The sequence below is a fragment of the Protopterus annectens genome, chromosome 14.part0 (genome assembly GCF_019279795.1).
Source record: "Protopterus annectens isolate FY-2018-M chromosome 14.part0, PAN1.0, whole genome shotgun sequence".
Taxonomy (NCBI): Eukaryota; Metazoa; Chordata; order Ceratodontiformes; family Protopteridae; genus Protopterus; species Protopterus annectens.
The window spans coordinates 983,534,885-983,562,206 of record NC_056748.1 but is presented as its reverse complement, the minus strand read 5'-3'; the positions used below and the strand labels follow the sequence as shown (position 1 = coordinate 983,562,206).

The following is a 27,322-nucleotide window of genomic DNA, read 5'->3' as shown; positions in this document are numbered from 1 at the left end:
AGTAAATCTTTCCTTCCTAATTGAATTTGTGGAAGTCCCAAAGTTCAAAATGCTATTCTTTCACAAACTGTTGCTTTTGATTTCCCCCTTAAGTTTCTTGCTGACTCTAGATTTAAAGGATGCTTATAATCACATTCATATAACCTCAGATTTCAAAATGTTCCTTACAGTTTTCTGTGTCTGGATTACACTTTTCAGTTTTCTGCATTGCCCTATGGGATAATCCCCTGCTGCAAAAGTATTCACAATGTGTCTATACCCAATGATAGCATATTGCAGACTGCAAGTTATTCGCATTTTCTTTATTTAGATGACTTGCTTATCTTTGCAGTTTTTTCATAGTGTCAGAAGTCTCTCACTTGGATGAGAGGTCTCCTTCACAGGCTGGGGTTTCAGAAAAATGTCCAAAAATCTTTATTGTCTCCTCCCAGGGTTACTCTCCTGGGGTATTTCTTAGATATGTCAGTTCAAAATGCTTTTCTTCCACAGTAAAAAGTATATCTGTATCTAGATCTGTTCCTGAGTTTTTCCTCTCAGCTCAAAGCTTCAGCTAGAGAATTTTTCAGGGTACTAGGATTCATGTCATCTATTATTCTCTCGTTTCCTCTAGCCAGACTCCACATGAGAAAGATTCAATGGACCTAAAATCTGTATGGTCCCAACATCAACATTCCCTGATAGTCCAGATTTCCTATTTTAGGATTTGTAAGAAGAGAACTGCTTTGGTGGAGAGACCAGTTTTATCTGAATCCTGGTGTCCCATTTCCCCTTCCAGTTCCAACACAGTCTGTAACTACAGACAGCTCAGACTTTGCTTGGGGAACAGTGTCTGTGGTTGTAAAAATGCAGGATCTTTTGAACAAAAAGGACAGACCAAAACATACAAATGTGATAGAGATGTTGGCAATAATAAATGCTTTCATATGGCTTAGTTGTCTGTGGTATATAGGCAAACCTGGGGAGAATCAGATATTAACCTCTATGCAGACTAGCCGTGGTAGCATGACATATAGCATATCAGCGCAATATCATTGTATGGGCATCATACATGTTGTCTGAGAAAAAAAAACATTTTGTGGCAGACAAGCTAAGCAGGACCAGGACGGCCTCTCACAAATGGAAATTGAGCCAAGGGGTCTTGCATGAATGGATCCAGCTGTGGGAACACTTCAGATAGATTAGTTCACCTCTGCTTACAACAAACGACTGGCGAAATTCTGTACCAGGACTCTTTAGTAAAAATAGTAAAAATAAACTGCAAGAAACCACCACGGCATAAAGTTCACAGCAGGACTCTTTGCAAGCAGGCATGGAGAACAGATGCATTTTTGTTTCCAAGAGCAGGAATGCTCCTTTCTGCCTTTCCATCCTTTCCACTGATTCAGAAGGACTCTCCCAAGATCAGTGATGTAACTCCCTGCCGGCCCATTCAACAGTGGTTCTCCCTTCTTTTGCAAATGGCCAAGGGCAATTGCTACAATCTTCCTCACAGACTGGGACCTACTTAAACAAGACGGGTTGTTTAATGCACCCAAACCATAAACAACTTCTACTACCTGCAAGGATGATAGAGTTTTAATAGTTTTAGACAACAATATTCTGAGACATGCAGAAGATAATAATGGAGGTAAAGGAACCAGCTAGTATTTTACTAAATGGAAAATATATTCTAGTTGCTGACAAAACAAGAACCAGGGCCCTTTTAAGGCTAGTATTTCTCTGGTTCTACAATATTTGTGTAAGTTATTATCCTCTGGCCTTTCTTACTCCTCTGTCAAGGTTCATTTCATGTCCATTTCAACATGTCTTCCCATGAATCCTCTCCTTTCAGTACATTCCTACTTTAAAGTGTGAAAAGGGTGCTGTATATCCTGCCTCCTAGAAAATATGAGGCTTCTCCTTGAGATGTCAAGTTTGTTTTGGAAAAATTAACTATTGCTCCTTTTGAATCCTTGGCTGGGTGCCTTCTGTGTAGTCTACATGTCCTCCCTGTCGTCGCGTGGGTTTCCTCCGGGTACTCCAGTTTCCTCCCACATCCCAAAGACATGCTGTAGGTAGATTGGATACTCTAAATTGGCCCTAGGTGTGAGTGTGTGTGTGTGTGTGTGTGTGTGTGCCTTCTGTGGAAGGCTAGGTGCCGGGCTGGCAACTCGACACTGTAAAACTCCACTGCCAGTCATGAGCGGACAGGTGATCCACTGTGGCGACCCCTAACAGGGAAAAGTCGAAAGAAGAAGAAGAAGAACTCTTGCTCCATTTGAACCTGCCTGACAGGCTGATTTGAGGATCTTGCCATGGGAAAAAGTGTTACTGATTGCTCTAATTTCTACAAGAGTGTCTGCATTATAAGGTCTCATGGTGGGGCAACCTTATCTCATATTCCACAAAGATAAGGTTTCTTTGAGAACTAATCCTTCTTTTATTCGTAAAATTGTATCCAGGTTTCCAAAGCCTAAAGATGAAGAAGAAAGGATCCTTCATACTTTGGATGTCCATGGATGACTCCTATGTTATCTTGACAGAACTAAAACCTTCAGAAACTTTGATCACTTATTCATTTCCTATTAAGTTAAAAAGAAAGGACAACCTGTGTCAAAGCAAACTTATCTACAAATGTTTGTGACATGTTGTTTAATTTTTTCTTTATACCCACCACAATAAGGCAATTCCAAGCAGGGTCAAGGCACATTCTACAACAGCTTTTGCTTCATTGGTGTTTTTCTGGAAAGGGAAGGATTCTAGTACTACTCTAGAAGCAGCACATTGTTGCACTGTAGATGCCTTTACAAAGCATTATAAACTAGATTCCTTTCCAGGTCTAGATTAGACTGGGACCATTCTCCAGGGGCTCCTGGTCCCTCATCCTTCTTCCTCCCGGTCAGTATAAGCTGTGGTAGTCTACCCCTATGATTAACGCTATTGCAGCAATGGTCAAAAATTTCTAAGGTTATATTCTGAAACTGGCAAAGAACATACAACACATTAGCATTTTAATGAAATGTGTTTTGGAAAACAATATTTTCATATTTGGTGAGAGTGTTTATTGGCAAAGGAATGGCGTAGCTATGGGCACTTCATGTGCCAATAGCTATGCCAATTCCATTATGGCAATCTGGGAACATGAATGCATACACCAAGGTCCATTTAGTCCACAAGTCATATTCTATAGAAGGTTTGTTGATGATTTGTTTCTTCTGTGGGAAGGGACAATGGAACAGTTCAATCAATTTGAATATCTTGGTATGCACTGATTTTTATAAATCATTTGAGCATGAAGCATTCTTCTTGTTTTCCTATCTAATCTATCCAACATCTTTTGGGGCCAGTCAATCACTCCAAAACTGTAAGTTAGGACAGAAGAACAAATTGGTTTATAGCTTGAATTTTCTTTCTAGATGCCAACTCTGTTTTCAGAATTAATTTAAATCTTCTGAAATATTCCCTACTACGTTTTCTTCGCATATCTTCATGTTTTACTATGATCCTTCATCAATTCCCAAATATTTATACACTCTGTCTTGCTCAAGTTTTTATATCACATTCTTGTCCCAAACTGATGTTTACTTGGCACTGCAGCTTTCCTGCTTTAAAGGTTGCTTTTGCACATTTATCAATACCAAATGACATTCTTATATAAGATTATATGTATGTATATATATATATATATATATATATATATATATATATATATATATATATATATATATATATGTGTGTGTGTGTGTGTGTGTATATATATATATATATATATATATATACATTTTAAAGACATGTGTCTGGATCGTTTCTCCCCAGGCCTCTGCTGAAAAATGGTTTTGTTCCAAGTCGGACTTTCCTGGTAAACAGATGTTAAATAAATTATATCAGCTGAAAAGGTTTTGACTACTTGCAGTTGTGCTTTCAGTTCCTCATGTGATGAGCTGTATAGTTTTAAATCATCGACAAGGAGAAGCAAATTCTTTACACTTTGTTGTTTTCTAGGAGGCAAGTTATAGCCATGGCTTAATCTGTTAAGGTGGATTGGATACTCTAAATTGGCCCTAGGTGTGAGTGCGTGCGTGTGTATGTCTTCAGTGGAAGGTTGGGCACCAGGCTGGCAACTTGACACCGTAAAACTCCACTGCCAATCATGAGCGGACAGGTGATCCGCTGTGGCTACCCCTGGGAAAAGCCGAAAGAAGAAGAAGATGGAACAAACTGAGACTAAATGGGTAATTAGGTTAAGGAGTGACCATGGGCATGGGTTGAATGAGTATGTGCCCATTAAAGCTTAGTTAAAGTCCAGACCCTTAGCTAGGTAAATATTTATATATATGCTTTTGTCTTTTATTATTATGATTTTTTATATGTGTTTTGTATTTGTATACATTTTATTGTCCTTAAAAAGGTTTTAGTTGATGTTTAATTAGGGTTTATCAATAATAGTCATGTGACCCATTAGTGTTTAAATGATGGCTGTTTAAAGTTGAAGGTTTATTATGTTTGCTATTAGCATCTGATGAAGCAGCAGGAAGCTGCAAAAGCACTCATGTTTTTGTAATAAATACCATTTTAACCTGGAGAGTTCTGTCGTTTTTTTGGTCCAGTGGTGTTCTTGGAATAATTTCTTTTCAGTTTAACCCAATTATTGTACATTAAGGAATAATATGTGAATTTTATCTAATTTCTTACTACTGAATTCATGTCTTCTACACTAAATATTTTCATCAGTGTCTTCAGAAAGCTACCCTCTTTTGTTATATATTAACTTCTAGGTTACCCTGATACAGGTGTACTTTTGCAAATCAAGTTTCAGACCCCACCTATAAATAATATTCCCTGCTGAATGATAATTATTTATCCCAGAATTTTCTTAAGCTCCATAATAGCAATTTTTGGTGGAATATAAACACATGCCAGCTTAATCCTCCTCCCTTGCCAGTTGCCTGTTACTACCAGAAACCTGCCATTATTGTCTATTTTTTCCTCTTCTGTCACTGTTGGAACCCCATTAGTAATCAGCAATATTGCTCCCATTAATTGTTCCTGATATTCTGCTGAATATCCAATCTGAAATCCTTTCTTTATCACATACTCATTCTCATTTATTTCCAGATCTGTGTACTGTAGCATTGCCATTTGCACGACTTAATATAATTCAGTACTCTTACCTTTTTGTCTATACCTGTAAGGCCATTTATGTTCTAGGATAACATGGATACCATAGCCATTATGATAAAAAGAAGTTGTTCCCACCTATTATGCATGACAGTTTTTTGAATGTGTACTTCCAACTTTTGCCTGAAATGTACACACTAATGTTTGCCGGGCGGATCTTCTATACACTTGCTTCTTCTCATCTCCTTTTGAACCTGTGTCACGTTTTTCAAGACTAAATACATTTTCAGAACACTTCCAGCCCCTATTAACTTAGAATAAGCACAGAAAACTATGTACATTTTCAAAGTTTAACTCTCCAGATAGGAACAATTGCCCCAAATCGACAACTGCACCCACAGGCATTACCTAACCTAAAATTAAGGTTATCCATGGTAAAGCACATGTTACAGATTGTGTTCCCACTTACAATTATTGCTGACTGTTCTTTCATTATCTCTATTCCCTTCTCAGAGCAAGTCTTTTAGAATTGGGACCCATCTCTCTTTTCTGTTCTATTTTTTAACTCTATCCCTTTCAGTAGCTGTAACTTCTGAAGAAATGTCTAGCTTCTCTAATAAGTCTCAAATAATTTCTATTACCCATTCCTTAACGTCCTCTCTTTTTAACAGGTAAATTGGAAAGCAACAGTGTTTCATTTTTGCTTCATTACTCTGCGTCTATCCTGATAGTCACTTATCCCTTCCAGAAAGTTGAAATCTCCACTTCCTTCTTTGACAATGGATTGTGTCTAACAAATGGGTCCTGAATGTGATCCATCTAGAATAAAAATGGCAATGGAAAGAAATTTCTCCTTTCCTGGATATTCCTCATGTTCCACTAGACCAAACACTAATTTGTCATCCATTCCTATATTATATGCTATCACAAGGGGTAATAGAAGCTGTTTCACCTCTCTAGTTAGGGAAAGGATTTTACTGCATAATGTTTTTGGTAGCAAAAGGGGCTACTGGCAATGGAGGAGGATTACACTGACATGTGCATTTATATTCCACTGGAAAGTAGTATAATGGAGCTTAAGAAAATTCCGGGATACATAATCAGTTTTCAGCAGGTATATTACCTATATGTGGGGAACGGAATTTGATTTGCAGCAGTGAGGATGTATTGGGGGGGGGGGGGCAAAGGGGAAACTGTAACAAAAGAGAGCAGATTTTGAAGAAATTTATGATATTTGGTATGGAAGTTGTAAATTCATTAGTAGGAGTTTGAAGTGAATTTTCATATTATTCCATTGGGTAGATTATAAGTGATGTATAGTGTTTGCAACTGGGAATGTGTCAGTATGGTGTGTGATATAAAATGCTTGCAAGTAGGATTGTGTCATTGTGGTTTGTTTTCATTTATATAAATGTATGATTGCCTGTGTAGTAAGTGATAGTTTAATAAAGATGTTTCTTGTTTAAAAAAAGCAGGAATTTAATAATTTATGTAATATTGCTTAGGTTATATGATAGACAGCAGTATATGTGAAGTATAATGTTTGGCATGTTGATATAGTTTGATTACTTTTATATGAATGTAAAAAACAAAAACTGGGCTAGGCTAGACCAAAATTTTATTTTACAGAGAGTTGTGTATTTTATTGAAAGTTCTGATACGCATCCAATGGCTATTTCAGATCATGTGCCAACAATAACTAAAATAAAAATGCAGGGTAATGAAATAAAAATGAGACACTGATACTTCCCCACCTGTATGTTAAAAAGAGAGGAATTTAGGGAATTGGTAGTGGAAATTATTTGGGAGTTATTAGGGAAGATAGAAATTACTTCTGACAATGTATCTAGGGTGTGGGATAAAATAAAATTGGAGTTTAAAAATTGGATGGAAATAAAAGAAAGATAGATGCGGTTAAGAAGTAACAAGAATTCTTTAGAGGGCCTAACAACGTTAATGTATTGCAGAGTAATGGGAATCTCGCGGAACAAAATGAGGAGCAATTGCAGAGTGCAAAACGGAAAATAGGGGATTACTTCGATAATATGCATGAGTTTAGAAAGACTGCTGTTAAGCAACTGCATTTTGATAATAACTCCGAGCACAAAAACTTTTAGGACAACGATTCAGGCAAGAGAAAGTAGGAGTTGTTGCCAAGCTTAGGGAGCCTATAACAAAAAAGATAACCGGAGATCCATTAGAGGTACTAGAAATATTTCAGAAATTTTATGAAAATCTGTATAAAGCAGACAAGTGTGGAAATCAAGAAAAGGTACAAATGGAAATGTTTATGGAAGAATTAAATATGCCACGGTTAGAGGTAGATAAGGCTTAATTACTAACAATTAGCATAGGAGGAGATGAGATAAAATGGTAATGTATAACCAATATACAGGAAAATCCTCAGGAACTTTGAAAAATAGGAGGGAAGCAACTGATAAAGATCTGGAATGTTTTATGTAACAAAATTTTAAAAGAAGGAGAAGCACCAACATCCTGGAGGAAAGTGGTAGTGGTTGTAATACCTAAACCCTTCAGATCTAGCCTTATATAGGCCCATTTTGATTAGAAAACATGATTGTAAAGCATCTTTGTCTATAATGGCTAAAAAGTATGGAAAAGGTGACACCAGAATTGACAGATATGGATCAGTGTTGTTTTGTGGAGGGGACGCAAATATCTGACAGCATGAATAGGACAATGATGATCCTGCGGGAAGGAGAATGTAAGAAAATACCACTGTTTTGGGTGGGTCTTGATGCAGAGAAAGCATTCAACAGCTTAAGCTGGGATTTTATGAGTAAGGCAATGGAAGCATTTGCATTTCCTGATACATTTATAAGGTTGATTATGAAGGATATATGAGGGAACAGAGGCAAAATTAAAGTGGGCAAGTTCCTCTCTGATAAGTTCTGTCTGAGAGAGGAACCAGGCAAGGGTGTCCTCTTTTCCCTTTACTATTTCCTTTATTGTTTAGAACCACTGGGAAAGAAAATACAGGACTCAGAAATTCAAGGATATAATTGGTATGGTAGTCAAGAAAAGTTGGCTTTATTTGCAGATGATATTTTATACCTGATAGATTCATAGATTAGTACTAGGCTAATTGCCCTTGTGGGCAATTTTAAGTCTAGCCAATTACCCCATGTGAGAATCAAACCCTGCACTTTGTGTCTGCAAGGTAAACACCTTAACCATTATGCCAACCTCCCACCCCTATAAAACCAGAAAAAGACATTGCGGTGTTATGGAAAATTTTGAGACAGTTTCAAGTCTTTTTGGGTTATAAAATTAATGAAGACAAAACAAAGCCAATAGCTGTAAACTATGCACCCACACACAAATTGGTTCAGCATTACCCATATTTATGGGGATATGATAAATTGAAGTTCTTAGTAGTAGGGATTAAAAAGGATACTGTTATGGCAGCTAAGGATATGTGGGAAGAGACTAAGCAAAATATAGTAGAAAAACTGAGAAACTGGAAACTCTGTGTGATGGATATGGATAGCAAGATACAAGCAGTAAAAATGTTTTTAGCCCCTTAAGTTTTATACATAGGTCAGGCATATTTTTATCAACCAGAGGAGAAGCTATCGATAGCAATTAATAAAGAGTTGAAAGACTTTATGTGGGAGGGGAAGATGACGAGTGTCAAGTGGAATAAGATGATCATCCAAATAGAACAAGGTGGTTTGGGATTACCTGATCTGAAGGGGTATTGCAAAGCTACACAGTTAAGGTTTATATACACAGCATAAGCAGAAAGTTATAATTCAAAGTGGAAAGAAATGATAAAACGGGGGAAGCTCAAGCAACAAGAAGAGACAGTGATTTTGGATACAGATCCTTAAAGAGATTATGAATATAATATTCTGTATGGTTATTCTTAAAGAAGCAGAAAGCATTCTATAAAGTAATCCAATACAGGTATGGAGAAAAGGAGATTTTGCCGATAGCGATGACTGTAATTAGGGATGCAGACAACTGGCAAGGGGGGGCTGGAATTTACTGCAGTAAACTAGCAAAGGAATCACATCCGTGGTGGTAGTGCTGCGGTAGCGTTGTCGCCTCACAGTAAGACGCTGTCCGGTTCTATTCTCAACTAGAACATCTTCTGTGTGGAGACATGCGTGAATGGGCGTACCTTCGTTGAAGGTTGTGCGTCAGGGCTGGTAACTTGGCACGTAAAAATCAACTACCAATCATTAGTGGACCGGAGTTCCGCTGTGGCGACCCCTAACCGGGAAAAGCTGAAAGACACAACAACAACAACAAACTGGCAAAGGAATCAAGGTATTGGAAGCAAATAAGTAGAGAGGAAAGAGTAATAGAATGGGAAGAGGCCAATAATGTATTATTTTTTTTGCTCAAATATTTTATTAAGTTTTTACAAAAAGATAAAATGTAACATTGCAATAGAAATTAGATAGTTAAACAAGTAAACAATGGATAAAGAATATCAAAACAAGATAGCAAAAGCAACTATTTATTTTGACTGCAGGCTAGAGATTGCCTTCTGTATCAAGGATTGATATCAAAGTATAGGCAAAGAGAAAGAAATATGGGGATCCTAAGTAAAAGATCAGTACTGGTAGAGTTTTTCGTAGAATTTAGAACGGAAGCTGCTGTTAAAAAAGGGATAATTAATTAATAGGGCATATAAAATATCACATGATAACTGTAAGAAACAATCACAGGAGGTTAGAAAGGATAGGTAGAGGAGATTAGATAAGTAATTCACAAAGAACAATGGGGTTATATGTATGACTCTCAAATATGCGACAAAGGCTAGAAGATTTAGGATCTTTGCTTGGAAGTGTTTGCATAGGTATTTTTACTCCCCAATTAGACTCCAAATAATTTTTCCTCAAGTAGATTGCAAATGTTGGAGGCGTGAAGGAGAAGAAAGAGGTACTTGGGAACATATTTTTGGGAATGTAATGAGTTGACAGACTACTCTATCAGAAATACTGGATTAGCATATTGGTATAACTAAGGAAATTATTTTTTTAACTATGCTACAAAATTGGAGTTGCTTAAACATCGTTGGTTTTTGCTGAGTTTACTTAAGGTGACTGACAAAAAAATGCAATTACTAGAAAATGGAAATCAAAGTCTAAACCAACTATAGTAGAAGTAGTGAGCATAGTAACAGAGATAAAACAACTGGAAATGGGATCATTAGAAAAAGGTTGAATCAAATTACACAGAAAAAAATGGGAATTGTGGGAGCAATACATGCAGAATAATGTTTTGAAGGAGGAGTGAGGTTTAATAGATGGCAGGATCTGAATGAGCTCTGCAATGTTTGACTGACAGTGACTGGATAGATTATAAGTAATGTATAATGTTTGCAACTAAATATATGTCAATATGGTTTGTTTTTATTTATATAAATTTATGATAAAGATGTTTCTTTTTTGAAAAAAAAATGTTTTTGGTGCCAAAGAATGAAAATTCTTGGAGACCAGTTCTGGTTCTTTCCCTTCTGGATTAATTTGTGATAGTGCTCAAGTTCAAAATACTTTCAATTCACAACCAGTTACCCCTTCTTCCTCATTTGAGTTTTCTGTTAACCTTAAATTTAAAAGATGCATATCATCACATTAATATTTATCCAGATTTCAGGCATTTCTTAACGTTTTGTATTTCTGGATCACATTATCAGTTCTTTGACTTACCATTTGGGCTGTCCACTGCTCAAAGAGTGTTCACAAAATGTTTAGCTCCTAATCCAGTGTTGTCTGTTATCATTCGATTCAACACATGGGCTGTCTGATCTGACCATATCCAACTGCAACACTGACTCTGAAGCTTCTTTCAGTTCAAGGAGTCTGACTCCTCCCCTATCCATAATTCCCTGTACTTCACCCAAATACCTCAGATCTCATTTGCTGCCAGAAGCTTCAGATGCTTTCTTGAGGGCTGTATTTTTGATATTGCATCATCACTCCTTCCCTACTGAGAGTTCTTCTGAACTCTCTCATTTTCTTGATAAAACTGTTTGTTGTTTAGTGTGTATTTATGCTTTTTCTTAGTAAAGATAGGTTAGGTAGTTGTAGGCTAGGTTTATTATTGCTTGTTGTGTTGTAGAGTTTAGATAAGTACTTTAGCAATTTTTATAGAAGTTCTAAATAAATTTTCTGTAGTCCATAAGCTTCTAATGTGTTGTTGCTGCTATGATAGTAATAGTTATAGAGTTACATTTTTCTAGTAATTGACAGTATATCCTTGTGTGGTGATTTTGCCATGTCAGATTCTCAAGGATTTAAGAAGTATGCTCATTGTGGGCAAAAGCTGCCTCCTCAGGACCCATATTTGCTTTGTGTTTATTGTTTGGGTCCTGCACATCTAGAGCCGGATTGCAAGGGATCTTTAAACTAGACATCAAAAATTGATTGTGAAAGAATTACTCACCCCACAGATGTGGCAGGCTCTTTTTCTTCCCTTTCTGCTTCTCTATGTAAGAGAGTGGAAAAATCTAAATCAAAGGAGAAACCCAAGGATAAGGACAGAAACAAAGACAAAGAGAAAGAAAAGTCAAACATGATTGAGAAAATGGAATCGGATTCAGCCAGGAAACATGCTCCGGATCAGACAGTACCAGGCAGACCAGATACAAAATTAGTTTGAAGGAAAGAACCATTAGCTCCTTGGCTCTGTTCCTCTTCTCCTCAATCTTGGTTGTTGCCAGAACCAGTAAGCCCAAGACTACATTTTCCTATTCCCCAAGAAAAGAGGTTTTTAGACCATGATCACACTGAAGTCTTAGTGAGCAGGATGTTGACAGGATGATGAGGAAGTTTCTTAAGACTTAGGTCCAGCTTGGGGTTCGCTTGGTACCGTGCAATGGGAACATAGCGAGTATTGGTCCAACATACCCTCCAGTATTTTGTCTGGTATGGAACCACCCTACACTGGAACTGGTCACTCTAGCTCTGACCTGCACCGAGGTGCCTTCATTGGGGCTGACATTCATAATTACTTTGATCCCAGCAACATCTCTTTCTCTTTCAACTATGAAATGGTTGGATCAGGGAGACACTCGGAGCTGAAGCATCGGTACTGTAATTTGAGGAGAGGGATCGACACTGAGATTATCTGAGCCGTCCTTACCTTTCGGAGCATTGGCACTGAACAGCTCAGATCCAGGGTCAGCTTCGGGATCAAGGCACATTGGCACCGAGGAATCCCCATTGTCTTCAGACAGATGTAGGTCTTGGGAGCTAGCCATATACAAAATGTAATTAAAAAACATTGGCACATTTCATATAATATGTTGGGGAAAAAAGAGTTTTCTTTTAGATAAACCATCTTTTACTTATAAAAAAAATCTAAATCCCTTAAGCAAATTCTGTTATAAAGACCAGCATAATGTGATGGATGTAAAGGTCAGTCAAAAAAGGGGAATATACCCCTGTTAAGACTGTAGTTTTATAAATGTATATACAGAGAAGAATATTTTAAACATCCACTTTTAGGCTTTGATTTTATGATTAATGCTTTTGCTACTTGTGATAGTGTAAATGTTGTTTATACAGTGATCTGTGGAACCTGCTCAGCATTTTATGTAGGGATAGAAATTTAAAGGAGAGAATTTGTCGGCATTTGTCTGATATGAGGAGACAAGTGAATCAAATGTGTTAAGCAAACACATTATGAAGGAAGGTAATTGACATGCTTTCAAATTTGCAGTATTACAATTTTGAGGGATTGATGATTTGAGAAGTTTTATAGAAAATTTTGAATATAAGTGGATTTCCAGGTTCAGGGCAGGCAAACACCCTGGCCTTAATTAAGCTGTGTCTTTAAACCAGTATTACAACAGAGACAACTTAAGAGATGAGAATTTTATTAGTTCTGGTGTGATATGTGATTGTTACATGTACATGGTTTTATTTTATTATTTTTTTCACTTTAAGCCTGGGGAAGCACTTTCTGTGTCAAAACTTTGTGGAAGCTTAAGTTTTTATTCTGTGTGATTAATAAATGTGTTACATTTGGAGTTTCCTTAAGGAAGATGTTATTTTTGTTTGAGCATATATTTTTCCAGGCTCAGTTTGCCTGCTGAAGCTGCTAGCAGTTGTACTTCATACATAAACAAGCAAGGAGGAACCAGTTCCTGTCCTCTGTGTAGAGCATAAGAGTCTGGTAATGTGCAGTCTTTACTGACCCTTTACAAGTGGTCCCTCAGCCCAACAGTGGCAACATTGATCTTCCATCACTGGGGCCAGCCGTGTAGCCACCTCTTTACCTCTTCCCTCAACAAGTGTAGCTGTTACTTTGCCCTGATCCCTCCACAGGAGCAATCACCAAGGGATGCTTTTGTCCACAGTTGGCTTCTGCATCTCTTGTATGCCTTTTCTTCCATACCTCTAATGAACAAGTTTATCCAGAAAGCCAGACATTGCAAGGCCAGGGTGATCTTTATTGCTTCCTTCTGGCATTGACAAATATGTTTTACATTCCTGTGGCTTCTACTAGTACATCCCCCATGGATGTTGGATCATTATCCAGATCTTCTATCTCATCCATCCAGATTGTCTCCTCCAGACCAGATATCCATGAAACTAACCGCATGGTTTCTCCAGTTTTGAACATAGCCAGAGACGCCAGGCTTCTCACAACAGTAGTTAAGATCATATCTGCTTCTCAGAAACCGGCCACAAGAGAGGTATACCATAGCAAGTGGAAGAGATTTTCTATTTAAGCAGTTTCTAAAGGAATAGACCCTTCTGTTAGCCCCCTGTTCTGTCCATCATAGAATTTTTATCTGAACTTTTTGACAAAGGTTCCAGTTATTCTAACTTTAAAGTTCAAATGGCAGCTATTTCCAATGTCCACATAGGCCATAATGATTCCTGTATTGCTTTCCTAAAAGTCTCAAAAGCATTTTTGAAAGGAACCTTTTATTAACAGCTACTCATCAGGGATCCAGTTCCTTCATGGGATATTACCATTATGGTACATGCTGTAATGCAACCATCCTTTGAGCCTACTGCCACAACAGATCTTAAGTTTCTGACGTGGAAATTTTTTTCTGGTGGCATTTACATCATTTAGACAAATTTTGAAATTACAAGCACTTTCCTGTAAACCTCCATATCTAGTTTTTCACATGGACTGCGTTTCTCTTAGAAATAATGCATCCTTCCTTCCCAAGGTGGCATCCAATATAAACTTAAATGAGTCCATATTTTTCCACCAGGTACTCTAACAAGGATGAATACATGTTACATTTGTTAGATGTTCAGTCCCAACTCATATTCCTATCGCCATAGGACAAAGCACTTTAGAACTTCTGATCTGTTGTTTATTGTCTTTTCGAAAGTTGTGAAAAGCTGTCACTAAAATTACCCTTTCAAGATGGTTGTCAGACTGCACTTTATCTTAACAAAATGCATTTGGCTGTACATAAAGTCTAAAGCTCATCCCAGTAGAGCAATGTCTACTTCAACAGCATCCTTCAGAAGGCTTCCCGTCAGTGATATTTTGCCGCAGTGACATGGCCCCCAATCCAAACTTTCATGTTTCATTATATAATCTAGATCACATTCTTTTGGCTCCACCATCCTCGGGAATGTCCTTTCTTAATACCACCCAAATAAACAGCTTGGGAATCTGTGCCATGTGTTGAATTAGACAAAAATAGACAACATTGGATATGAAACTTATGTACTTACCATAACAATAAGTCCAAATTGTCTGATTTTCATCTGAATCAGATGAAAATAGACAACATTGGATATGAACATTATGTATTTACCATAACAATAGGTCCACATTGTCTGATTTTCATCTGGTTCAACCTGCCTCCATCGTCCCTCTTCCGAAGTTGATACACATGATTATTGGGGTGACCAGCTGGTTACTTTTTTACTCCCGGTCTGTGAACAGTCCTGTTTTGACTATTGCATTCCCTTCCCTCCTTTATTTTGTTGCTACTGTTGTCATATTTGACAGTTATTTGTGTTACACAGGGGCAAACTACATCTGAGGTATTAGAGTAAAGTGCAGGAAATTATAGGTAGTGAAAGAGTCAGAGCCCTTGACCGAAAGAAGCTTCAGAGCCAGTGATGAGGTCAGATCCAGTTGGATCCGATAACCCATTTGTTGAACGGGACAAAAATCAGACATCATGGCTCTGTCATTACAATAAATACATACATTTTATTTACAGCCCATTGCAGGCTACATCATATCCACATTTTTTTCATATTTAGACAACTTGCGTATTTTTGCGTAGTCTTTTTCTCAACATGTCAGGATTTCTCAATTGTGTAAGAGATCTCCTGCATAGGCTGGGATTCCAGGAGAACATGCAAAACCCTTTTTTGACAGTGTCGCATAAGATTGTGTTTGTGGGGTGCCTGCTAGACATCTCAGTACAAAGAGCTTTTCTTCCACAGGAAAAAATCGATCTATATTTTGATCTCATCCTGGGGTTTTCCAGTCAGACTTCTGTCACAGTAAGAGAATTCCCCAGGATTCTGGGTCTCATGGCTTCCATGATTCTCACAGTCTTGCAAGACTCCACATGAGGAAGATACAGTGGTATCTGAGATCGCCTTGGTCCCAGCATTAACACCCACTGACTTATTTTCAAATCCCAGTTCCAGGTTGTGTGAAGAGGCAAATCACTTGGTGTAGGCATCATATTTCTCTGAATCTAGGTCTCCCATTCTGCCAATGCAGTTAGTCAAAACTGATGCGTAACACTTCGCTTGGGGAACATTGTCAATGTGAATAAAAATACAAGGTCTCTGAGACAAGAAAGTCAGAACAAAACACAAACATAAAAAAGAGATGCTAGCTCTTATAAAGGCTGTCCTGTCACTGAATCAGATGTGGATCCCAGGACCACTTCAAGTAATTACAGATGATGCAGCAGGGATGTGGTACATAAACAAGCAAGGAGGAGCCAGAGCTTATCCCCTATGCTGACTAGCCACATTAACATTGCAACATAGTTTTACAGAACAATCTCACACTACAGGCAGTTTACATTTTGTCCAAGTAAAATTCTGTGACACGACCAAGGCAGAACCTCACAAATGGAAACAATCACTGGGTCTTCCAAGATTTTATCCATCTGTGGGAAATCCCTCAGGTAGATATTTTTGCCTCCTCTTTAAACAATTAGCTGGCAAAATTCTGTTCCAGGACTCCATGAAAGAAGGTCTGGAAGACAGATGCCCTTTCTTTTACTTGGGCAGGATGTTCCTGTATGCTATTCTACCCTTTCCACTCATACTCATGGTACTTCTACACATTCAGAAGAATTCAACAAAGATCATTGTGATGACTTCCTTCTGGCCTTGGCAACAATGGTTCTCCCTTCTTTTGGAATTGGCCAAGGGCAATTAACACAAGCTTCCTCACAGATGAGATTTACACACAAGATGAGGGGTGTTTGATACATCCCGATTCCAGACCACTTCAGCTGACTGCCTGGATGATAGGGTCTTAATTATTTTTAGGCAATTGTTTTCTGAGGATGTGCAGCAGATACTAATGGAGGAAAGAACACCTGCTACTAGAAAATCATATATAACCAAATGGAAAAGGTTTTTTAGTTGGTGACAACAAAACAACTAGCGCTCATTCAGGGCTAATGTTTATCTGGTTTTACAGTATTTGTGTAAGTTACTCTCCAGTGGCCTGTATTACTTCTCTGTCAAGGTTCATTTGTCGTCCATTTTAGCATGTCTACCCATGGATTCCTCTCTTTCATTGCAGTCTTATGTGAAAATGTTTTTGAAAAGGGTACTCCATAAGAAGCCTTTCAGAAAATTAGTGACTCCTCATTGTGATCTAAATTTTGTGTTAAGAGAAGCTAACAGTTGTTCCATTTGAACCAGCTTATACGAGATTCTCAACATGGAAAACAGTTTTGCCAATTGGTCTGATGTCTGCAAGAAGAGTATCTGAGTTGCAAGCTCTTGGTCAGCCTTATCTCATCTTTCATAGAAACAGGGTTTCTTTGAGAACTAATCCTTCTTTTATAGCTAAAGTGATATCTGAGTTTACTTTAACACAAACTATTTCCCTATTTTCTTTCCAGAACCCCCAAAATGAGAGAGAAAGAATACATCATAACTTAGATGTCCACAGACAACTTGAGTACTGTCTTGACAGAACAAAATCTTTAACGTTAAATCAGTTAATTTCTTGTGAAGGCAAAAAGAAGGGACAAACTGTATCAAAGCAGACTTATTTCCATATGATTTTCTCAGGCTATTACCTTTTGTTATTCCCACAACGAAACTATTCAGGGTCAAGGCTCATTCTACCAGGGCATAGGCTTCATCTATGGCTTTTTGGAAATGGTTGGATTCTAGAAGTATTCTAGAAGCAACAAATTGGTCCTCTGTGCATACTTTTACAAAACGTTGTAAACTAGATTTCTTTTCCACTTCTAGGCCAGGCTTTGCTAGGACCATTCTTCAAGGACTCTTGGATTCTTCTTGTTCCACCTCCAAGTTGTTCTAAGCTGTGGTAATGTACTCATACAGCTTAGGCTACTCCAGCAGTGATTAATATGAAGAACATATGAAAAACGTATATTACAGTTGTGTAAGTAAATTTACCATAGCAGCAGATGTTCGAATGATCACTGCTGCAGTAGCCGCTCCCTCTCTGCATCCCCATTATTTTTTGTGTGTGTTTGACATGTTTTTTGAACTTCCTCTTGGTGTTTTTTTTTTTCTTTTCATTTTTTTCATTTTCTGTACCATTATTAAAGGAAACAGTAGCATGTTTAGGTAGCCAATGAAATATATGCTGTTTTTTAAAATCATAAGTATGCATCCTTGTGTCAGTCCTGGCTAATCTAACACCCCTCCCCTTGTCCACATCTTACAGTAGTCATTACATCCAGACATCAGATAGATCCTTCTCTAATCCGTCTTATATAGGAACTGCTTTACATCTCTCAAACCTCTTTTAAAATGTTTTTTTTCTTAACTCCTCACCTGACTAGTATGTATTCTTTTTCTTTTTCTCTCTCATTATCGTAAAACAAAAGTATTAATATATGTACATAATTTGATATACTTCAACATATAATGTACTGCAATACTTCAAGTACATAATTTGATTTATGTCAGCACTGTTATGTTATCTGTATTTTATTGTGATATGTAAAATGTCTTTTATTGTACTATGTAATGCCTTTGTATGTGGAGCTTTTCTCTCCAGGTCTCCACTGAAAAAGGACTTGTGTCCAGACGGACTTTCCCAGTAATCAAATGTAAAATGAATAAATAAATTCTCAAAACCAGTAAACCACTGGGAACAAATTCCAACTGTAGATAAGCATCAAAAGCTAAGCGCTGCCACTGAAATTATTTATACTCACATGCAAAATTCTCTAATTCATGAATGTCCTTACTCAATGTAGCCCTTCAAATCACCATAGGTATTCTACTGAATTATGGTAATCATTTTGTTGGAGAAGTGGCAATATTTAAACCTACATTTGGGCTTAGATTACTTGAGACTTATGAATGAGTTTTTTACCACTGTGGCGACAGATTTTTTTGAATTATGTTCTATTCAGATTTTAGATCTACACATCACCAGCAATGTGCATTTCCATATGGTGTCCTGAGAATATCAGGAAATGCTTGATAATGTAGCACTCGAAGGACATTTAAAAACACTGAATTACATAAGCTACAACAAGATGTTCATGACTTAAAAAAAAAACAGCATATATTTCATTGGCCAGCTGAACTTACTACCCTTTCCTTTAATAATAGTACAGTGAATCCACACAGTAAAGTCACATGTTCTGAGAACACCAGTCTGGGAGCTGTTAAAGTTTCTGTTCCAGCTAGTGATCAACATGGTTTTGTTCAGTCTACTTTTGATACACAGCATTGTCAGATTTTCCAACATAACCAAAGCTGACCCATTTTCATGCAAAGAAGTCACAGTCAACCATTCAAGGCAGAAATTGGAAGAGGAATTGGAGAGAGAGAGAAAAGTGTGGGGACAGATGTGCACTCCAATTATGACTCACAGCATGTCCAGGACCAGCAACGAAGGCGGCTTAGGTGGTCTGGTATTTAATATTTCTTTTGTACCATTATCTGTAAAATAATTAGTTTGCTGAACAGAGGTCTTCCATTTATTCCCACATCTAAAGGTGAAATTATCAAATGTATTACTGATGTCAGGTTTTTTAGTACAAATCTAACTTTAAGAACAATTTATTAGAACACACCAGCTGATTTTTTAAGAAACCCAGTTCATTTGTACCTGTCAACTCTCCTCTTGTTGAAACGTTTTTGAAGAAATGTGAGCTAGATTTATGAGTTATATATGACAGGTGCTCTCTGTAAAATAATAGCTTTTCTATAATTTAACTTTAGCCGAATCTAATGCTTTAAAGGAATTGAAATCTAACAATGAATTGTTTATTGAATCCACTGACAAGGAGATTAGGTAGTTGCTATGGACAAGAATAAATATGTAAACAAAATGTATACTTTCTTAAATGTTGAGGTCACATATTAACATATTTTTAAGTATCAGATTGACCATATTATTTTGAAGATCAAGATGAATATTTATTATTTACACATGAATGGTTTAATTAATTAAGACCTTTTTGAATATTTTCATGTTTTACATCTGAGTACCTTTGATACATAGTCTACCTAAGATACATAAATCCATTAGTGACCTACCATTACGACCTATAGTGTTGGGTTCAGGTTTCATCAATGAACCCCTTTATTATATGTTGAGAAATAACTGCATCTCTTATTGAATGAAGTGAGATCTGTTCATAGAGATATAAAATTTTTTGGAGACTTTAAATGGTAGAGGGGCATTTTTTACTTGTCATTGCAGATATTAGTGTGCTTTTACTGACATACCCAATGGATATGGGATTGACAGTGTTCATAATATTTTGTCATGTTGTAGTGATGTTCCTAATGCTAAGATTAATTTGTTATGTATGCTATTAGAATTAACTTTAGAGAATAATGTCATTTTGTTTGAGCAAGATTTTTATTTACAGGCTAATGATGTGGCTGTTGGTCATGCCAATATGGTACTAGTTGAATGGGAAAGTAATTTTTTATTTAGTCAGCAGTTGTGTATAGATTTGATTGAGTGTTGTTACCATTTTGTGGATGATATATTTTTGTTTGGAAAGGTAATGTAACATTACTATAAAACTTTTTTCAGTTTTTGCATGGAACTACTCAGTTTTTAGAATTTATGTATACATGTTCTTCAACAATTAATTTTCTTGACGTATATAGTGAAAAATTCTGATGGTTCCATTGACACCTCAGCACACACAAAAGGATTGCAAGAGGAACACACTTCTACATTGTGGTAGTATGCATCCTAGATTTATGCATTGTAATGTTTTTAAAGGTCATTTGGTATGTATAGCCGTAACCACTGATACCACTTGTCTTTCTAATGCTTTTACATCTTTGAGTACTGACTTTTTAAATAGGGGTTATAATAACACAGAGATAGTATGGGTTTATAATGAAGTCATGTCTGATAGACAGTCATCATATTCCTCTTATTTCCGTAAGGATCCCTGTATACACCGTCCTTGTAGGGAAATGACAACTACAACTAATATTGTTTCTCAAGTTTCTGAAGAGCTGAGGTTTCCTTTAACTTATGTCAAGAATGTGGATGTTATATGTGATATTATCAAACATAACTGGCATACTCGGTGATGATTTAGCCTGTATTGTACAACAGCTACCCACCTTTACTTTTGGAAATAAATGTAATTTAGTTAGACAGCTGTGTTATCATAGTGATCACACTCTGAATATTAACAAGAGGTAAGGGACCTTCCCATGTAATAATTGCATGTATTGCAAATATGTTTCACGTTGCAATCACTTTATACATCCAGCCACCCCTTAGAGATACAACATGCTTTCTTATGCTGATTGTAATACTTTACATTTGACTTATGTAGCCATCTGCGACAAATGTAGCTCATTCTAGGTGGGTAAGACCAATAGACAGTTTATGGATAGGATCTATGCACATTTATATATGGATAGGATCTATGCACATTTATATGACATTAAGAAACAAAATGATAGGAACGCTTTGTCTAAACATATTGTTTCTGAAGGTGATCAACACATTTTTGATTTATGATGTTAAGGTTACTCATAGTAGCTTAAGAGATGGTGATAATTAAGACTGTCACAGAAAATTGTGAATATACTCGATAATCAGGTTGAATGCAAGTAGTTTGTCTTGTGTAAATGAATGCTGCTTCTTTAAACCAAAATTGCTTTATTTGGATGGTTTATGAATGATTGTTTGTATCACTTGAAAAAGTGTTTTACTTGAAAAAGTGTTTTATTGATGTGTAAGTGCTTGTGGGTTATTTAGTAAAGACTTTTCTGCATGTGGTTCCAGTTGTATTTTTTGGTTTGATACTTTTTCTATGTACTGTAGATTTTGTAAACGCTGTCCCATTTTTTTTTTTTTTTTTTGTCGTCACAGAAATTTCTTTGTCTTATCCTTATGAAGATGACTTCTTCAAAAGTGTATACAGAATTCCTGAAGGAGTTTCCACAGGAGTGGATGGTGCAGTGGTTGCATTGTTGTCTCACAGCAAAAGGTTCTCCAGTTCGATTCTCAGCTGGGGTGCCTTCTGTGCAGAGTCTGCATGTCCTCCCTGCATCTGTGTGGATTTTCTATGGGTGCTCCAGTTTCCTACCATATTACAAAGACGTGTCTAGAGAGTTTCTCCCTGGGCCGCTGCTAAAAATTGGCTTTGTTCCAAGTTGGACTTTCCTGGTAAACAAATGTTAAGTAAAATAAAATAAAACAAGATGACTTCCTTATTATAGCACATCATCTTATACATTTCAATGTCCCCCAGTCATCGTTACTGCTTTCTCACACTGTGCATTTATGTTTATATCATCTGGCATTACTGTCCCAAAGTTCCTTCCCACTTTGCTACTGCTAACACTTTTATTCCAATTTTGACTCTTAACTGCACTGTTCATTTATATCAAAGTTAATCTTCTGCCTGTTCCTCCAGCCTAGCCAAATTACCAGTTATTTTTCACCATTCTTTTGTAAAAACCTGAGCAAAAAGAACAGGTAAAAGTGGTACAACTACCAGACTTGAGGCCCATAATTTCCTTATGAAACTAAGAAGAAGAAAATGTTTTCATAGGAATGGCGATGAATGAATGGAATATGTTTCTAGAATAATTTGTGCCCACTAAAACTTTAAAGAAAGTATGAGAAAGAAGGTTAACTTTATTTGCATTTCTTTACAAGGTGCAATAATCCACTTGGACCTTTTTCAGACTCAGCCCAAAGATCTATTGAGTCAAGTTGCTTGCTGTCACATAGTAGACAAAGGGAGGTTGTGGGAATCAAGCCCTGGACATCATGCAGTAGTTCACTAACAGCTGACAGCATTTAACCTCTGTGATAATTGCCAGGCTAAAGTTGGAGATAGAAGGGGCTGATGGGGCACTGTAACATTTTATTTATTTATTTATTGACATTTGATTACTGGGAAAGCCCAACTGAGTAGAAGCCCATTTTCAACGGAGACCTGTGGAGAAAAGCTCCAAATTATTAAAAAAAAATTTTTTTTAAGAACAATAATTCTGCAGTCTTCAAAAATAAAGCAAAAACATCTTCAGTTTAAATAATTATAACAAATTAGTAATAATATAAACATATTGGTTAAGAATCTATAAAAGTTATATTACAGTAATTTAATATTTATACAAATTTTAGACAGTCTGTAGAGAAATTAAAGGTAAGTTAGTCAAATGCAAACAGGAATTGCTGTATGAAATGAAGGGAAAAAACAGGTTTATGTTATATTTAGAGAGAATGTCAGGGAAGAGAATAGACGACTTACTAGCTGCAAGAAAAGACAGACTAGATGGGAAATTTGTCAGACCTGTAAGGCATTGTAATGGAAGTTATTCAAAAAGGCACACATTTTATCGAGCAACAAAATACGAAGAAAGACAAGAGGAGAGATAGAGATGCTTAAAATGGAAAGTCTGAACTGCAGGTGAGGATGACATTGAAAGGATTCTTACTAAATATTTCTACTTAGATTTCACAGACAAATGTTGAAATTTATCATACCCACTAAGTAGAAATGTCATAGATAAGAAGGATGATGCCAGGCTTTTCACAGAAGAAAAAAACATCAGTGTACTCCAAAGTCCAGAAGGGGCAGGCTTTGATACCTGAGGGGATTTATCATAGGATTATTAGAAAATTCAAGGGAGAAGTTGCAGTGGTATTAACTTTTATTTAATAAATCGTGGGAGGAGGGTAAAGTTCCAGAAAACTGGAAAAGTGGTAGACATGATTCTCATTTACAGAGTAAGAAGGAGTAAGGCAGATTTTAAAAAACTGCCATCCTTGTCATTTTTACCTCATTAAAAGGGAAACACATAGAAGTACTCCCGAGAGACAGAATTTTATAATATTTGGAATACAATAGCAGGAGGGTTATGCAAATCAGATATAATGTAATATAATTCTTTAAATGAATATTTAAGACAGTAGACGTGAAAGAGGCAACAGACATGGCCTATAGCAATGACAATAGACAACAAAGGAACAGCAAACATGACCACAGTTTTGCACAAACAATTTTTTTTTTTTTTTTTTTTTTTTTTGTGAGTGTCTGGAGTTCCAGCGTGGTACACTGCTATGTTCTGCTCCCACTCCATTTGGCAGGTTCCCCTGTGTGATATGCAGTGGGGTGGTCTCCTTTCCAGGAGAGTTCCAGGAACATGAATAGTCCAGGTCCATGACTGTCTCTAATTGGTTTCATGTGCCAAGGAATGCAGAGTAGGAAAGATCAGTCAGGTGTCATCATACTGTGGCTCTGTAAGGGTCCTTTTTTCTTAGCACTTCTTACCATTCCCCAGCATGTTGATACTACACATAAATGCTGTTCAACTGGGTGAACTATGAGGTGTGTCTTGAGGATGTACCTGCCCCAGGCCCATGCAGTAAACATGCCTTCTCAGCCTTTCTGCACTTCTAGTCCAGCTGACTCCCCAAACTCAAGCTTCCACCAGGGATCAAAGAGAAACCAATGAAATGCTTCCTACACTCCTACCAACCCCCAAGGATAGGCATGCCCATCCTCTCTGACCTGCAGCAAGTGTCTGCTTATTTGCCATCACTTTGTGTCTTTCGGCTTTTCCCGGTTAGGGGTCGCCACAGCAGAACTCCCGTCCGCTAGTAATTGGTAGTGGATTTTTACGTACCGGGTTACCAGCCCTGACACACAACCTTCAACGAAGGCATGCCCCATTCATGTATGCCTCCACACAGAAGACACTCTAGCTGAGAATCGAATGGGACAACGTCTTGCTATAAGGTGACAACGCTACCGTAGCACTTGCCATCACTTTCGTTTGTTTGTGTCTTTCGGCTTTTCCCGATTAGAGGTCGCCACAGTGGAACTCTGGTCTTCTAATGATTGGCAGTAGATTTTTACGTACTGGCTTGCCGGGCCTAACGCACGACCTTCAGCAAAGGAAAGCACATTCACACATGTCGCTACACAGAAGACGCTCTAACTGAGAATCAAACGGGCAACGTCTAACTGTGAGGTGACAACGCTACCGCAACACCACCACCACAGTAGCACTTGCCATCACTAACGAGCATTATTCGCAAAAATATTCTGTTCTACATACAGGACAGTGTGTGTCTGCAGGACAATGTACAGTTATGTCAGCACATAATTTTTTTTTTTTAAAGGAAATAAGTCTGCTAGGCTTTAAAATCCCCATAGCCATATATTGGTTTCTTGTCTATATACTGTCAAATTATCTGAGTTTGAAATGTTTTTAATGCAATCATCCTTTTTCTGCTAATGATATTTTTTTTGCTCAACACTGGTTTAAGCTAGTGATTCACAAATAACATTTTAGCAGTTATGCAATATTCCATGTCAGAATATTAGCACCATTTTCTGAGCCAGTAAATGTAATTATGTTCTATCTCTTAAGAACCTTCCCAGCACATAAAGTTGCCCACTTTCAGTTTTGAAGAGTATATATTCACTTCTGCGCATGCAAGAAACTAAAGTAGTATGGATAAGGTGACACTGTGCTTTAGGCTTCAGGGACTTTTGACTTTGCTTATGAAATTATTTTTCTACTTTCACCTATGTTTCTGTCTGCACTCAAAACAAAGTGCATATGCCATGTGTACGTGCATATGTGTATGTGTGCATTTGTCGTAATTGTAATTAACAATGTGGCATGTTGCATCAGAAAATGTTTATTAGATATGGTTGCTTATGTATCCATTTACTGCTAAGACTGGGCAAATGAAATCTAAGGCTATAGACATATGTTTACTGCTATGGCATTTAGCTGAATCTCAGTTGATATATTAATATTTTTCTCAAAAAATATGCTGTGTAGAGATATACTGGAAAATCTGTTTCTTTAAAGCAAACAAACATTTATAATAATGTGGACTTTTAAAAAATGACTTTAATTCAATTCTGCCAAGGAAAAATGCCAGTGCCATGATTATGTCAATTTCTTTTTATTTTCTTACAGTTATGCACAGGATTAGTTCCTGGCAGTGAGGCATTGTGGGGCATCTTATTAAGCATACAGCCTGTAAATACTGATGAACAAGTCTGCTGAGCTAGGCTTGCAATTTAGAAAAGCAATAATACCCAAATCCAATTTAGTACGCAACAGTTCAGCGGTATGTCAACACATGTAACTATCACAGCACACAAATTAAATTGGGATACCCCCTTTCGCAGCTGTACAACAGCCTCAATTAAATATATTTTTCTCAATTTACCAAGTTGCTGACTATTAATAAAAAACATGATCTTTTTCTTACTACCACAACAGGCAACAAATGGGAAAAGCACCTTGTATTGTGCAGAGAACTGAACCGGATTGCTGTTCAGACTGGAAAGAGGAATAGAAATGGTCCTGCAGTGACAGCACTTGCTGTATCCAGGTAACTGAATGTTTCAACATGTCAAGCCCAGCAGAGGGCACAATTGCAGCAGCTAATGGTCTTTTTTAACCTCTTTAAAGCAGCAAAGTTCTATTACAAAACATATTGTTTTAGATTTATAAGCATGAGTATCTGACACAGTTTACCTCAGCATATTTCAAGGAAGTTATTTTACAATATGTATGTATGTATGTATTATGTGATAGCATGAAAACAGAATCTTACATCTCAGATCCTTTTTCTAAAAAGAAAAGATTTCTCTGCTCTTGACACTGGTGTCTTTTTTGTGAACAGTTAGTATAATTTTACATAACAGTTACTGCATTGGCAGACTAAAAAGCAGGATGCCAAAATGTAACCTATTTATGCACCCAAAAGTAATGATGAGAATACAGTTTACTAAATGTTCTGTGGATATTAAATAAATCTTTTGTTGCAGTCAGTGAGGGAGATTAATAGCCGCAGTGTCTTTAGGAATGGTAGGTTATCCTGCCAACACGTATAGGAATGGTTAGAATACAGATGCAGTTTGACAAGAAGCTGAAAAATGAATTGAAGATGAGGCATATGAAGCTGGTGCAGTGTGTGTGTCGTTCCTAGAAGTAATTTAAATGCTTTACACTCAGTTAATATCTGTCTGTATGATAATCTATTAGATGAGTACTTAGCAGAGTTACTAGCAGTTACATAAATACTTTGCATTTATTTAAAATCTGCTTGTATAATAACATTTTAGATGAGTATGTAGTATAGTTCCTGGTAGTTGCACAGAGAGCTTGCAGTCTTAGTATATAATAAAATATTTGATGAGTACTTGTCATTCAGAGGAGTTTATATTGGCATTATTTTACCAGGAGAAAGGTGGTAAGTTTACAGGTTAATTAAAAAATAATGACCAAGGAGCTGTGAAACTGTACTTCAAAAAATAAACTCAGTAAATCAGACGTTCACTGAAATATAGATCATGGCACTTTAAAAATGTGTGAAGGGCCACACACCCACACCCATCTAATAAACTCTTGCCCCATGCAAAGCACTTTAGAGTGTAGTTTTTCATATTTCAGTGAACTATTTGACAAACTCTGATTTGACAGTTAATCTGTTGATAAATCATTACATGCCAACAGCTGTCTTTCTTAGTTTTGCATAGTATGTATACACATGATAACGTGAAATTAAGCTAGCATAGTTTGTGGAATAACTATGCAGA

The 27,322-nt window shown here is 37.0% G+C and overlaps 1 protein-coding gene across 1 annotated transcript in view; it reads left to right on the top strand.

Annotated features, from left to right (window-relative positions):
• The window catches only part of WDFY4 (WDFY family member 4), a 4,454,583-nt gene that overhangs the window by 4,399,574 nt on the left and 27,687 nt on the right, over window positions 1-27,322 (top strand). The window contains exon 58 of the mRNA XM_044055648.1: window positions 26,001-26,112. Coding sequence (XP_043911583.1) covers window positions 26,001-26,112 — 112 coding nt within the window. The remainder of the gene's footprint in view (window positions 1-26,000; window positions 26,113-27,322) is intronic.